The sequence below is a fragment of the Trichoplax adhaerens genome, genomic scaffold (assembly GCF_000150275.1).
Source record: "Trichoplax adhaerens TRIADscaffold_1 genomic scaffold, whole genome shotgun sequence".
NCBI lineage: Eukaryota > Metazoa > Placozoa > Uniplacotomia > Trichoplacea > Trichoplacidae > Trichoplax > Trichoplax adhaerens.
In genome coordinates, this window is record NW_002060943.1 from 5332129 (window position 1) to 5347758 (window position 15630).

General features: G+C 31.5%; 2 protein-coding genes across 2 annotated transcripts; both read right to left on the reverse strand.

Moving 5' to 3' along the window:
* Positions 1 to 4061: 4061 nt before the first annotated feature.
* TRIADDRAFT_19541 (uncharacterized protein) lies at positions 4062 to 5410 on the reverse strand (the record flags this gene model as incomplete). The annotated part of the gene is made up of 5 exons (XM_002108638.1): positions 4062 to 4142; positions 4439 to 4540; positions 4787 to 4901; positions 5078 to 5159; positions 5308 to 5410. Coding segments are annotated over 5 exons (483 nt in total), but the record flags the coding sequence as incomplete, so codon positions are not given.
* A 7899-nt stretch (positions 5411 to 13309) lies between these two features.
* Positions 13310 to 14571, reverse strand: TRIADDRAFT_51849 (uncharacterized protein; the record flags this gene model as incomplete). Its single annotated transcript, XM_002108639.1, has 2 exons — positions 13310 to 13358; positions 14288 to 14571. The coding sequence occupies 2 exons, from the start codon at positions 14569 to 14571 to the stop codon at positions 13310 to 13312; spliced, it is 333 nt and encodes a 110-aa protein (XP_002108675.1).
* Between the last annotated feature and the right edge of the window lie 1059 nt (positions 14572 to 15630).

Here is a 15630-nt window from a genome sequence, read left to right on the forward strand (position 1 = left end):
TCTACATCAAGATATTCGTACTTCATTGCTTTTGAATTACATCATCTCACGCATAGAAAAGTTATTTTAATCCTATAGAAATCATTCACTGGCTAAAATTTTAATTGGAGTTAAATGTCCATTCCTCTATTTCAATTCCATATCAAGATATCCATACTTTATCCCTTCCTGGATTACATCATCTTAACATGATAAGGCTATTTTAATTCCATGATAAACATCCACTAGCCTATAGTTTAATGTACCCTAATAAAAAATCTACCTAGGTTCATTTAACAAGGACTACAAAATGTCTTATTCCATCAGATCATTAAATTACTAGATCAATATTAGATGGCCATTCCTCTAATTTTACCTCTTCATAAAGAGATATCTGCATTGATCCCTTTTTAGATTACATCATCTTAGCTTAACAAGTTATTTTAGTCATCTCTAGCCCAAATTTCTGAGTTTACTGCTACAAAATCTATCTTTGTGCTTTTGGAAGACAATTAAAATATTTTATTTCATTAGACGATTAAATATTTACTTCTTTCTACTCAATAATGGAATTTTATTATACATTCCTTAATTCGAGCTTGATCAAAATAAAAAATAATCTTATTCTATATTCCCAGAGATTTAATCATTTTTTGTTGATGCTCTTTCTATCATTTTTCTATCAATTACTGTATCTCGCTATATATTTATACGATCCGTATCCATACTGTATATTATAACAAGACATATATATCTTTAAAGACTAGTAAGAAATTTTACATAACGCCTTGTCCTATTACATGTATTATATAAAATTTTATCATACTAATGCTAAAGATAGATAAGCATGCAATGCCGTTTTCCCCTTTTAAATTTGTCAGTGTGGAATGAAATCTTTTCGTTTATGAATGTGCTGTCTTAATCCGCAGTAAATTATAGCCAGTGTGTCCTGGCAAGGAATTTGACTATTCTATATTGCAATGTTTAGCTTAATAAACGTTATTAAGTAGCTAGAAAACTCATTTACCAACAATTTTCCAGTCTATTCCATGGCAAATTTCTTCTGTCGGCTTATAGAAGTTCGATGGATACGACGATCACGTATTCATATGCATTGCTCTATTTCCTATTGATCAACGCGTGAAGATACGGTAGCTACTTACAATTAGGTTAAAATGGGGTCTAGATTTATAGTATTAACTTCTCAATTTGGAGTATTGGATGATCGGAGTATCCATTATAATTACAAAACTGATCCTATTTACTGCAACTGCGATGGCTGATTGATCATAGGCATCATTACCGAGTTCTTCTCAGCCTATAATTCTCATAGAACGACGGATTATAGATCAATTATCCAAGGGTAAATTCTGTTAATAAAGAAGTATCCACGATGTTTACATTCTTTTTTTAGCATCGATTCACAGTTACGCATTCTTTCATCCTCTTTCCATCTATGTGTGATATTAATTTGCTTTGCTTTAACCTATTAATATCGTCTTTAAATGTTCCCTTCTGTTTACTCTTATCACTCCACTTTTTATTATACCGCATCTATCATAAATTCGAGAGGATTGGTCTCTCTGTCCACACCTCGCTACTGGGTGGGAATATGGGCCGGAGAAAGCAGAACACTCCTCCAAATATTGATACTATCAAAAAATTCCATTCTCGTATGCTCTCTGTAGTTTTAAGCATTGTGCAACGTTTGTACATTCGGGTAGCATCTCTTGTCCACTCTTGTATAATCTGCATACTACAGGTTGGTTTATTTAACTAGATGAAATGTAATTCAATGATAGTATTTCATTGATCATCGAAAAAGTTTGGCTATTTTTTATCTACGCCATATTGAAATATATCCGACATTATCTTGTGTCCAGTCATGTATAATCTGCATGCTACAGGTTGGTTTATTTAACTAGATGAAATGTAATTCAATAATGGTATTTCATCGATCAAGAAAAAGTTCGGTTATTTTTATTTATGCCATATTGAAATATGAGCAGATAAATTATTATACAACCTACCTATATCCGATACTATCTTGTATCCACTTCTCTATAATCTGCATATTACCGGCCGTTTTTACGTAAACGTAAGCATGCTACCGGCTGATTTATTTAATAAGATGAAATGTAAATCAATGATAATATTTCATTGATCTTGTAAACAATTTCAGCTATTTTTATCTTTGCCATATTGAAATATGAGTAGATGACACCACCAGTATAATTATTAAATATGTTACTTTCTAAATGAAAAAATAAATTGAAGTTGTCTAATGTATTCAATGATTGATAAATTGGGTTGATAGCATTATCTTCTCAGATCTGCGTACAAAAATAGCCAAAATCGTTTCTATGATCAACGAAATACTATCATTTACTTATTTTTCACCTAGTTAACAGATTGCGTTATCTACTCATGTTTAAAAAATTAAGCTCCTTTTGCTAAAACCCGAACTGATAATTGAACGATGTTGGAGTTTTAGATCTATTTTTGAATTATGTTGGAAATCGAATCTCGATACTGTAATTGAATTAAGTGTAATCTATGCTTGTTTCCTTTAGTAATAGCGAAATATTAAAACCCTTTCGTATCAAGGTAACTGCCGATGATTGAGCGACGTAAGAATTCACAAATCTAATTCTATAGAGTACAGGAAATGCAATTTCAATATTATGATTTAATAATGGTTTAGCTATGCCCGTTTCTATCAGTAATATAGCAAATATTAAGCCCTTTTTATACCACGAATCTAGCTGATGTTGGGACAACGTAAGGGCTGGTAGACCTATTTTCTGAAGAGTGCAGGAAATTGAGTTTTAATATTATGAATCAATAGCGCTATATCTTTGCCTATTGGTAATGTAGCGAAGTATTAAACCCCTTTAGCCATGGCCTGAGCTGATTGAACGATATAGGAGTTTGTAGATTTATTTCTGAAATATGTTGAAAACTGAATACGAATACTGTAATTGAATTAGGTTTCAGTTATGTTTGCTTCTGTTATTAACGTAGCAAAATATTAAATTAACTACCAGTACTGGCATTAATAAAATTTTTATTCAGGCATCTTCGTTAACTCATTGATCTACGCGTAGACATTAATTCAGTCTCCTAGCTCATTTATCAAGAAATTAGTTCTTGCAGAAAGCCCATCCATGCGTGCTTTTTCCGAGTCTCCTCCACGACCTCATTAATCAGCAAGATTGCTTGTAAGCAACTATTTAAGATAACTCAGTCAATAAATAAAATGCTTAAACCAATCAAGGTTAATTATAATGCTTTTATTTGCTAAGCTATGAACATTAGGCAGCGATTTATAACAAAAAATAGAATCGGAGCTAAATTTTGATTAAATTAGAATGATTGAAAGCATATTTTAATGAATAAGAGTGTATTTGTAAACATATCGCTCATAAATAAAACATTGATATTATATGATAGATTTACGATGAATATGATTTGATGTTTTCTTACTTTCCTTGCTTGGCTATAAGCGTAACAGTCATCGATGCGAGATATAGTATTAATCTTGACTATAAATTAAGTGTTTCATGCTTGTTTATGTAATGCATAGGTGTTTCTTACGATAGAGATGGTGTTTTTGTAAAATTGTGTTCAATTTTTGATTTTCATTTGAGTAACGTGTTAAGATTGGAGACAGGTGAAGTTTACATGCTTAGAATACCACTAAGTAAGATAGAACTTCCAGCTAAATAGTGGCTGTCTTCTGTATACTCAATAACGAAATTTCACATAGAATAGCATTAAATAAAGTGGAACTAAGGCTGAGTAGTGGCTATCTTTCTTTATATAGTCAATAATGAAATTCCACGTATGGATTGATCTATTTTTATAAACAGCAAGATCCTTTTCTTGCTGTATCGCTTGCATTTTCCTCAGTATTTAGCCGTACAAAACTTCGAGCGCGATATAGATCTAATTTTTTACGTTTCAGACCATCCATTTGTCGTTGCATCAGGTGTCTGATGAAATAAGGTTAATAAAGTAAGGTATAAGCAAAATAATGATATAGAAAAAAACCTGAAATTAATGCAAAATTAAATTTGACATTACCGAACTAACTGATGAAAGCTTTCTTCAACACTTTCGCCAGTTTTAGCACTACACTCTGTAAACATGGCGTCATGAAGCTAAAATAAGATTAGATATAGAGAAATTGGTAAAAAATTGGACCCATAAATTATTCGAAATTTTATGATTATAGTCGGTACTTAAAAGAGATACTTGAAACTTCTAAAGCAACAGTAGATCTATCTTATGTAACTCTAAAATTAATAGAGATCTTATGACTATAATTGGTACCGGCACTTAAAGAAACAATTGAAATTTATAAAGCAGCAGTAGATCTATCTTTATCCACTAAAATATTTAAATTTATATACAATGACTCAGCTCATTTATTTTCTATACATCGTTGTTATTTTACCATAGCTAAACGTGAGCCGGTGTCAGATTTGATTTCTCTTTGATCTTGTAAATCCAATTTGTTACCGGTAATCATAATTAATACGTTCTCACTAGCGTTATCCTGCATTAAATTTGATATAGAAAACAGGCTAAAAACGTTACTATTTGTATAGTTGGTACAATTTTAAGTAATATACTAAAATTTTGGTGTAGAAGTCAAGACTAAATATCCTTAAGATGATGAAATTACCCGCGACGAGTTTTCTACTAGTAACTAGAAGTGCAACTCAAATTCGTAGCTAATTGATGCTATGTTAAGGGCTAGTAAAACAATTTTATGCTATATCAGCTTAAGTTTCACATGTACCTTAATGTCTGCAATCCATCCTTGTATATTGGCAAAAGATTCTTGTCGTGTAATATCGTAGAGTAAAAGAATTCCATTAGCATCCCGGTAATAGGATTGCGGAAGACTACGAAATCTATATTGAAATAAAATTAGAAGAATTCTTTAAGCTTTTTTTGCTCTTGATGTTCGATAGATTAACTTAAAATTGGAGTTTAAATTTATCATACGCGAGATTGCCAAAGTCTCTATTACAATTGTAAGCTAATTATATTTGAAGAATTTTCGAAAAATCAGTTTCAATATGAGTACCTTTCTTGGCCGACAGTATCCCATACTTGCAATGAAACCGGCGTATCATCAACCATGACAGTAGACATTTCAAATCCAATATCTTGGGTTAACATAGGCATGATGAAAAGAGTATCAGTTTAGAATTTACGTTATCGTATCATGCAGTAAACAGAATGATTATCTCAGATTTTATATCATTCCTATTAAGCTAGTTAGCTATGGCGATAAACTAAAGTCGCAGTAATAACCTAGTGTAACTCGATGGTCCTCAACAAAGTCATCGTAGCAAAATCGATGAATAAAACTGGTCTTGCCAACTCCAGAGTCTCCAACAAGGACAATTTTAAAGACATTTAAAGTTTTCTTCTGCAAATATATCGAATAAATAGAAGTAGATGATTAGAAGTAGATCTACTTGTACCAATATTGTCTAGCAATGAGTATCACTGATGTCAACAGATTATTATTATAAAGGACTCCGAGAATTCGGAAGCGTGGAATTACTTTATGATTATAATATTAGTATTAACTATACTTAAGCTATTCAAAATTTCTTACCTTTAATGACATTTTTCGAAACGTTGCCTTTTTAGCAGGCTTAATATCCGAGACTGTATTATTCTAGAATATCGTTTAAGGTAGTAAAAATAGAAATAGTAATCAAGCATTATCCACCTTGAGAAGGATAAGGAGCTGGTAGCAAAGTATGAGATATAGTATCACCAATGGGGAATGTAAGTTGGATAATGCTAAATCTTATACATTACTTTATCCTTATCCTGGATCACTAGGCTTTCCACTTGACCATTATGGTTACTCTCATTGCTATATAGAATAAGAAATATCGTGTTTAAAAGTCCGAATATTTTAAAATTAGAGACGAATTACTACAAGTAATTATAAGCAATAACTAAGATTGTTTTATGCCAGGGACTTCTAAGAGAATTGCCTCTTAGATGTACCCGTTTATGCTATATACTTTAGACTAACCTGTTATATTTGATTTGTTCTGATTCTGCTGCCATCAATCGATTCAGATTGCCGCTACCATTACTATTCATAGCTAGCATGCTTTGTAGGGATTCATTTAGCTGCGGACAAACGACAAAATGGTCAATGATGTCTAATCGCTAAAGTATACTAAGGCAAGAAGGCATTATCTACTTCATCTTAATACTAGTTTTACATGGGTTTAGATGGATAAGTTTGGGAAGAACAGAGAGTTATTTGCTCATAAAGGTCAACTTTTATACTTTACTATAAATGTAATGTTTACAGGGAAATTATCTTATTATCCTTGTTGTATAGATATATTTTATACAGAGTAATGCTGTCCTAATTGTACATTAAAGTCTTTGTTAATTCTCAATTTAGATACTACTATATAATTTCATAACTATACCGCCATTAAATGATATAGATATGAGTACTCACTTGTAGAAGAGCTTCATTTTCATTTCGGACTTCTATTTCTGATCTTTTAATCATTTTTAATAACTTATTTAACTATAATAAAATCCCAAACAAATGATTAATAAAGGTTGTAATAGGATTTATAATTCGAACTAGAATCGTCTAAGCTCGTAAACTGTACACTCACTTAGATACAAGTGAAATGAACTGAAGTAGTAATTAACATGGCTATTATTTTGCTATAGTTTATTCACCATTTACCTCTTGATTCCTTTCGTCCATGAAGGCCTTCTCCTTTTCATATTCGGTAACCTTTGCTTCGAGCTGTGATAATAGGAAAAATATCATTAGCATTAAGAGTTGCATATTCCCTTCTTATATCATTCAGAGTAATGTCTGCTATATCAACGTTAATCTAGTATAATAAGATGTAGGAGGACGATAGAATAGCTAAAAATTGAAAATATTCCAATATCTTTCGTACCTCATGTTTCTCATGAAGTAATAGATTAAGTTGTTGATTTATATCCATTAAATTAAAGGAGCGATCGCTAATTATCGAAGGCTGATTAGGAACTTGATCGGAAACGCCATCAACGTCTATCCCCATCTAACATGTAATAGATTAAATGATAATTAATTTCGAGACCAACACGAAGTTATCGGTCGCGGCTGCTACCGTAGAATTTTTTCTGACTATAGCATCTTATTTCTATGCACTACCCAATGCTAAGTAAGGCAAGAGATTTAAAATTAAATAAGAAGTCCTAGAGGACAGCGCAAGAGGCGGTTATGCTACGTATATGATATCTTTTCCAGATAGTCATTTCTGTGATTTCTTGCTATTGACTACCGTATCTGATGCTTCATGGAGAAGATGATTTCAAAGTTGACTAAGAAGGTCATTATCATCATAAACATAGTGATTACCCTCATTTCTGTTTTTACTATATAGACTGTATTGACGAATATCGGATTCTTTATATTGCTACAGGAAGAGTATACCCATACTTAAGGATTAAAGATTAACTAAGAAAGGTAAAAATATATAACGGCATAGATTGTGTCTATTGATATCTCTCCTAAAGGCAAAAGCTAAATTTTCCATCAATTATCAAATAGCTAATAAATAAAAAGGACTTCAGATGAATCAGTAACTTAACAAATAGCTAAAATTATCTTAGCTAATTTTTATATTGATCGTCAGTTGCTATGCTACTATTGATGATGAAATCGAGAAAATCAGCATAAAATTGCCATTCGATATCTATTTTTACACGCTAACCGTTCCTTTTTTCATAATGTATTAGTAAGATCATTTTTAATTAAGTATTATTTAACAAATACTGAATATCTACTTACTGACTGATCTTGGTCTTCCTTAATACTTTCCTCAACAACTTCGATAATATGGATCAAATGATCAAGCTCCTCTTGACTTGATCGTCAATGGATATAAATAAAGTAGAACAGGAATAAACAATTCTCTTAATATCATTAAAAACAAAGCAATAGTTCTTCTACTCTAGAGAACTAGTTCATACTCAAACCGTTGAATGCGCGTGATTACAAAACATAACTCATTAATATTGTTACTAATTCAATTAGTTTTTTATTAGCATAAGTCAATATTGCCAGCTACGATCACCTTTACGATATTGGAATGCTGTACATAGCATTCTATATCTTATATTAGAGTTGCAAAATAATTTATTTTCAATGCTATCGAATGTAGTAATTTCTCCGCTATACCTGCCAGGTTGGACACCAATCTTTTTTTGCTTTTCGTAATATTGATTACAGACTTGTTTTAATGCTTTTTCAAATTGCGGTAGTAATGAAGGTTTCTTTTCATAAATTTCGTAATATCTTAAAATTAGCTTGGACAGTATGCCTTCGTAGCTATAAATAAAATTATAAAGAAAGACTTATATTGTTATAATTCAAACTCTTCATTTTACTCTGTAGTTTATTTATCAAGCTAATCTAAACATGGTCCAATTTTATTAGAATGGAATACTAATAATATTCAGCAAGCCATTATTATACAATTACAACGTTGTACTCTATCCCTTTGAAGTATTAACAAAAATGATTTTAGAGATAGCGTGAATGCAAAAATGTTATTATAATCATGGTAATAAGGCATAATGTACTTGGATAAACCGCAACATGAGTTATAATCATGGTCTAGCATGAGCTGATTTTTTTTACTTGTCTATTTAGATGTTTCCGATTGATGATATCCTCGATTTACATGTTATGATTACAATCGTATTACATGTCTAGTTAGGGGATAAGCGGCATTCAATGATTTCATGTATCCTAATTTAACTTTGCCGAGGACTATATTAATCATCGTTATCGTAAATAACAAAGCATAATTCTAATAGCTACAGTTGTATCAACAGTCGCTTTATTTGAAGAAGAAATGACCATGACCTGTTCTTAATAAATGGACTAAATTATAGGATAATGCTATTAAATTGCTACATCATCAAATTGATTGCTGTTTCTATGTACATAATCTTACATGGAAAATTAATATTTTTGCTATATATAGTAGAGATCTACAGTCATAAATAGAATACATGTTATAATTCAGTTAATACGTATATGTGTCAAGCTACACTCGTTTTGAGCCAAATTGAATTGTTTTCTTGTCTCCATGCGCTCAGTAATATAAGTCAAAAAATAGATAGTAAAATAGGTAGTGTTCAAATTGAGTTCACATCTGATAAAATGTAGGTAGAAAGAATAGGATGAAATATCACATAATTCCTTTTTGACAGATGAATTTCTGGTTAGTAAATTTAAATTAAGAAAAAAGAACAATTCTTCTTTCTCGTGTAGCAATTAATAAGATTCGAAAAAATAAATACTAATTATTCTACGATGATTCAAAAACAAACTGTATCAGCTTATACATATTAATTAGGAATGATAACTAATGAAATCACTGTCAATATTAGCAAGCTCTTCGAAGAAAAGGTGTTTAGTTTTACATTTAAAGGATAATGAGCAAGATGGGATAATTAGCACGTCATGTACTTTCTATCACCTGATAACTAGCATAGAGTCATGGGTAAATAGTGACTTAAACTTGGACAAATTTATGATTGTGATAGGCAATTCATTACGTCATAAATCAGACAAATGTACCTATTTCCGGTTAAAAGAATAGTAAAAAGGTTTAAATAGGTAGTTACAGTAAAGAATAATAAAGAAGAGAATTTTAAGATGGGTTATCTTAGCCAGGGACCACTAGAAGGTTTGCCTCTACTAATTTACGTTTTAGCCCATACTTATACAAATTTAGTAAAATTGTTTATAATATTAGTCATCGGCTCGTAATTAACTATAGGATATGGATAATAAGTAATTGTTATGAAATTTTAATAACGTTTGGGGTAAGATAGTAATAATATCGATAAAACCTGTCTACTTTGCGTTATTATTTATACTATCACATTATAATATTAGTCATCAGCTCGTAGTTAGCTATGGAATATGGATAACTTGTAATTGCTATGAAATTTTAATAACCTTGGTGCAAGTTATTAATAATATCAGTAAAGTATGTCTATTTTGCATAATTAATTATACCATCAACATTATAATGTTAGTCATTGGCTCGTAGTTAGCTGTGGGATGTGGATAACATGTTATAAATATTTTATAACAGCGGTGTAACTTAGTAATAATATCGATAAGAATACGCCTATATAGCATTATCTTTTATACTATCACATTACAACATTAGCTATTAGCTCATAGTTAGCTATGGAATATGGATAAGAAGTAATAGTTATGAAATTTTAATAGCTGTGGTGTAAGTTGGTAGTAATATCAATAAAATCATGTTATTTTGAATTGTTATTTATACGGTCATACTAAAGTAAAGTAGTAAGGAATATCAGTTGATTACTACTCTATCAAAATATTATTATGATAGATATTCTTTAGAGCTACAGCGCAGCCATAATTAATAACTATTTCTTATTCGATAGAAGTACAAAACTCTCTCTCTCTAGGAATATAAGTCTATCTCTACTCTATCTAAAAACACAATTACTAGCACAATGCCGTATTTCAGATCATAATTTTTTTATTGATCTGTTAAACATAAGTATGCAGACATAGATCAGAATCTATGAATATTTTAGGCACTATTGGCTGCCTACTTGTATAATGTGATTATAAGGAAATTATTGTCCGCTAAATTTTGTAAGTAAGGAGAAAAACAATTCAATCTTTTATGATGATGTTCAAGCAGATGATGTCAATGGTTGAAAAAATGATATCGAGACCTTTACTGTATCACTATGCTAAATAAAATTCTACCCAACTTATTTCTATAGTCAACAGGCAACCTGAATACCCTCTTACTCACTAGTAAAGACTAATCGCTTTGCCAAACTTGGTTTTTGTGAAGCTAAACCTATTTCATGGTGTATTTTTAAAGTAATATTTCAGCGGCAACATTTATTGAGTCGTATTTAGATTCATTATACCTTCAATTTTTTATTGATTTCATACAGGATAATGATAATTCACGTTGCGAGCTGTTTATTTTTAAACCCTTCTAAGCGATTAGATGGGAGTAAAATCGTTACTTTACAGCATAAAGTAAGATTTGTAATGGCAGCAAAATTTCTGATTGGATTTTATACGTAGATCAGAAAACGACAAAATGATTCATTTCATTGAGGCTGTATTCTGTTACTATAGGTTAAAAACTGTAACTTGTAAACATTTCTAGGCAGCTAGATGGAATGGAATACCTAAATTATAGTGTAGTAAGATCTATTCACAGTAAAAATTTCTGAATAAGTTTTAAACGTACACTGAAAGACAGTAAGATATTTCACGTGGTAGCATCCTACTACTACGCGTTGCATCCCGTTATTTGTAGATACTTCTAAGCAGCTGGATGGAGTAGAATAACTACCGATACTCCCTAAAGTTATAAAAGCACAATTATTCAAGGGTAATTTCATGAACGAGAATGGAGTAATTTTATAATACGATATCATAGGAGATAGCCTTACATGCCTGCTGAAAATGGTGAAGAAGAATCATTTTGATCAAGGTTGGAAGTACAACCTTGTTATTGTATCTTGATCCTTAGCACAACTAGACTAGATCTGAAGTGGAGTAGATAAACTATTTTTAATAGTTAACCTAATGCAGATAAGAATACTTTTAAAGCTTTTATTTGTTATTACCCTCTATCTCTTGGATCAACTATGGGTTAATAAGATGTGATATCTTTCATATATCTGAATCTTAGACTTGGTTAATATTAGTATAGTAATACACAACAATATCCAATTAATGAATAGAAAAAGAGGATAACTTTGGTCCACACGACGTCTTACTGAATTGCTTCTTCTCCCTCAGAGCTACTTGTATGCATTATAATGGCTACCTTCGCTGGTCAATGACTCGAAAGTTATAGAATGGATCGTGTACTATAATACTCGTATATGAGTAATCCATGTTGCGCTCTTTTATGTCCCCCTTTTGTAACAAAGCAAGTCAATAATTTTTTTATGTCGTATTTGATTGCATATTGAATTTAGGAGTAATGTTACAAGCTTGAATAATAACCAAAGGCCCAGCAGGCCTTTTGAAAATGACGACGTGTGTTCTTGTATAACTTAAGTATAGAAGGTGGACATTGGATTGAACTTATTCTTACAGCGGGTTTCAAATCAAAATTTGATAAACTTTAGTGTAAAGTTTCCTATTGGAATACGGAAATCCTTCTGTATAAAGGAGTTTAACATTCGATATCGCCTGTAAGTAACCATTCTGCAAGTAATTTGAATCACTTTACTGGTAATTCTAGCAGCGTTAGTCATTTATAACCGGTAAAATTAAAGGTCAGTGGAATTAAGATTAGCGTTAATAATAGAAAGAGCCAGTAGTGATCTAGATGTAATTATTTTCGGTTTAGTTTGGTAGTCCTTTCCTCTAGTATCGTTGGTGCCTATTTAGCTAAACGAGCGTAATAAGTAGGAGAGATAGAGATACTCTAATTGGGCTTAAAAAGGACTGATGAGAGGCTTCTTAAATTGGGCACTAAAAGCCATTCTACGTATTCAAATCATTGGAAATATCATGTTTATTAATGTGCTATATTAAATTTATGATCGTAGTGATAACACAGCACGAAGTGATAACTGAAAATGCCTGAGTAGCATTCTATATCAGTATACTATGGATAGTCCAATGATCACAGAGATGTTGTATTCGACATCGATGAGGAATAAGGGTGGAAAAATCTTTATACCTTGCCATTAAGGCAAATGATGGATTATAATCAAATTTTAGCTGTCGTCGACAGCGTTCAATGGCTATCACGGGGATAACATGACCTAATCTCACTCTAGTGGTCTGAGCAATTCATCACCTAATCAGGGTAGCCATTGAACGTCGAATTGTCAATGCAGTATAACATCGTTAAGGAAGGATCTTTTCACTTGCTATGGAGAATACAAAATGAAATAGAGATCCTCACATTGGATTAACAGGGGGACTGGTAGGTATAGCTTTTATGTTGTCGGCGACAAAGTAACAAGCAAAGGTACTATAGGCTGAAAAAATTTTGAAAAAATTTTGAAATAGAAAATAAATGTTCTCATTGTTTTCCCCGGTGTCGGTATATAAATTTCTCGATTGGCTAATAAATACTTTATCGAATAGGTAAAATTTAGGCTAGTGTTTGAAAAGGGAAAAATAACGTCGTAAAATGATCATTTAATATCAACATTATCAATCTTGAGTAAAACCTGATATGAAATAAGAGCTTAATCGCCTACTAATACTTTGTCAAATAGGTAAGCTAGTTTTCAGAAAGATGAAAACATAATTAGATAGGCTAATTTTTGAGAAAGAGTGGAGTAAAATAAAATAAGCTACTTTTCAGAGAGGTTAAAATAAAATTAAATATCCTGGTTTCCGGAAAGAGTAGAATAAAATAGATAAGCTAGTATTTAGAAAGATTAAATAAGATTAAATATACCGGATTTAGCCAAGAGTAGATTAAAGGCTTAAAAATATTAGCTAATATCATCATGGTCATTTCAGAGTCGATTCTTTAATTTAATTCTATTATCTAATATTAAAGGAGAATCTCTGGATCGCAAAATAAATACTTTATCAAATAGGTAAACCAGTTTTGAAAAGAGTAGAATCAAGACTTGATAGAGATTGGCTAATATCATCATGGCCAATCTTGGGTAAACTTGTTAACTCTATTATCTAATATTAAACAAAAACTTTTGCATCGTCTAATAAATACTTTATCGAAAATAGGTAAGATTTAGGTTACGGTAGTTTTTAGAAAGAGTAGAACTACGACTTGAAAAAAGATCGTTTAATTAGTATCATTACGGGCAATCTTGAGTAGATTCGTTCATTTTCTGTTATTGAATATGAAACACGAACATCTGGATAGTCTAAAATATACTCCATCAAGTGGTTAAGATTTAAGTTCGTTTTTAGAAAGAGTGGAATAAAGAGTTGCAAAAAAATAATGACTAATATCATCGTGGCCAATCTTGAGTAAACTCGTTAATTCTATTATCCAATATGAAACAAAAAACTTGCAGTATGGAGAATAATAATGAACAGCACTTGCATAAACATGGCTAGAATTCTCATTCTATTCTTTTTCATTCGACCCATGTTAGTTAATTAATCTTTAGCCACCCCAAAAATAAATTGTTGTCGATCGGTCTTATTCATAAATAACTAGATTAAAGTGTCAAACAATTTCAAGTCGGTTAAGGAAATGATGTAACTTACCCTCGAAATAAGTCTATCAATTGTAATTTAATAATGTTTTCTTCAATTTCAACCGGTAATAAGATTTCTTCTTTAGCATCATCGTCGTCCAAACTATTGGGCCGATTTTGTCCATTTAATATACTACTTGATCCAGTATTGCTATCACCACTGATGTCATTGAGTGATGAAAAATCGGATTGCATAAAATCATCTTCTAATCCAGTACTAGATCGAACAACAACTCGTTTCTTCTTGGACCTTCCATCTACTGATCGCTGTTGAGTCTCTCCCGTTGTTTCCATCAAATTTTAAAATTGGAGGTAATTATAATGGAATCGGAAAAACTGAATAGATTACTATCTTGATCCATGAGGGGAAAAAGAAAGAAAATATAGTCATCTCTTTTGTCCAATGGAGAAAATATTGACAACATGCGAGTATTTTCAAGAAAGAAGAAATAATCCTTAACACTTACCCGTTCTTAACGAATGAATTACAATCCAACTTGCAAAAAATTTTACTTATACTCTATTTTCAATCAATCTATACGATGGCGCCTAGCTTACATCGAATAAGCCATCGATGGTGGTTGAAGAAAGTCAATATTTCGTAGCTCGTCTTAATTAAATTGATTGGTTAGGCAATTTTTAGATAGGAAATATTATTCTTTGTCCAGTCCAAGCCAATAATTCTGTTTTCTTGTTATGAAGTAAAATAATCCACACCGCGTGTAATCGAACTTCCGTCGTTGTAGGCTTAGAATGACTCTCTTATAAAGATATTAATCGATACAGATCCAATTTAATATAGAATCATTTAGAATTCAACTAGATCTGACTTGCTTGCCGAAAATAGACCGCAATAATCATTCTAGCCCAATCAACAATGAGTCAAATCAAGGCTGTTGTCGTCTGAATGCTTGAAATCTTTACAGATTCCTCACGCTCTCTCTACCTTTCATAACGTCGTCCGACTGCTATGGAATCTCCTGCCGATTTTTATCAATAGTTTAGCTTTCAACATAAATTTAAATCTATCTTTCAACGTTAATGAATAACTTAGTAACAAGCTTTTGTTGTTTTACACACCTATTTGCTAAATGGATGATTAACGAAACAATATGTGCATTCTTGTTCAGTAACAACAGCAAAGACAATAACTTATTGGCTAGTTTGTTAAGTGATAGTTCGCCACATTACAACATAGTTTATTAGCGCAAGTATGTATTTATTAGCCACTTTTCTATCGATAGTTATGAGTCATATTGCTGACGGTCCTGATGGATTGCAGAATCGAGATGTCGCGATCCTGGCGTTTTCCATCGGTTATTGACATAGCTTGATCTTATTGACTTTTTGTCG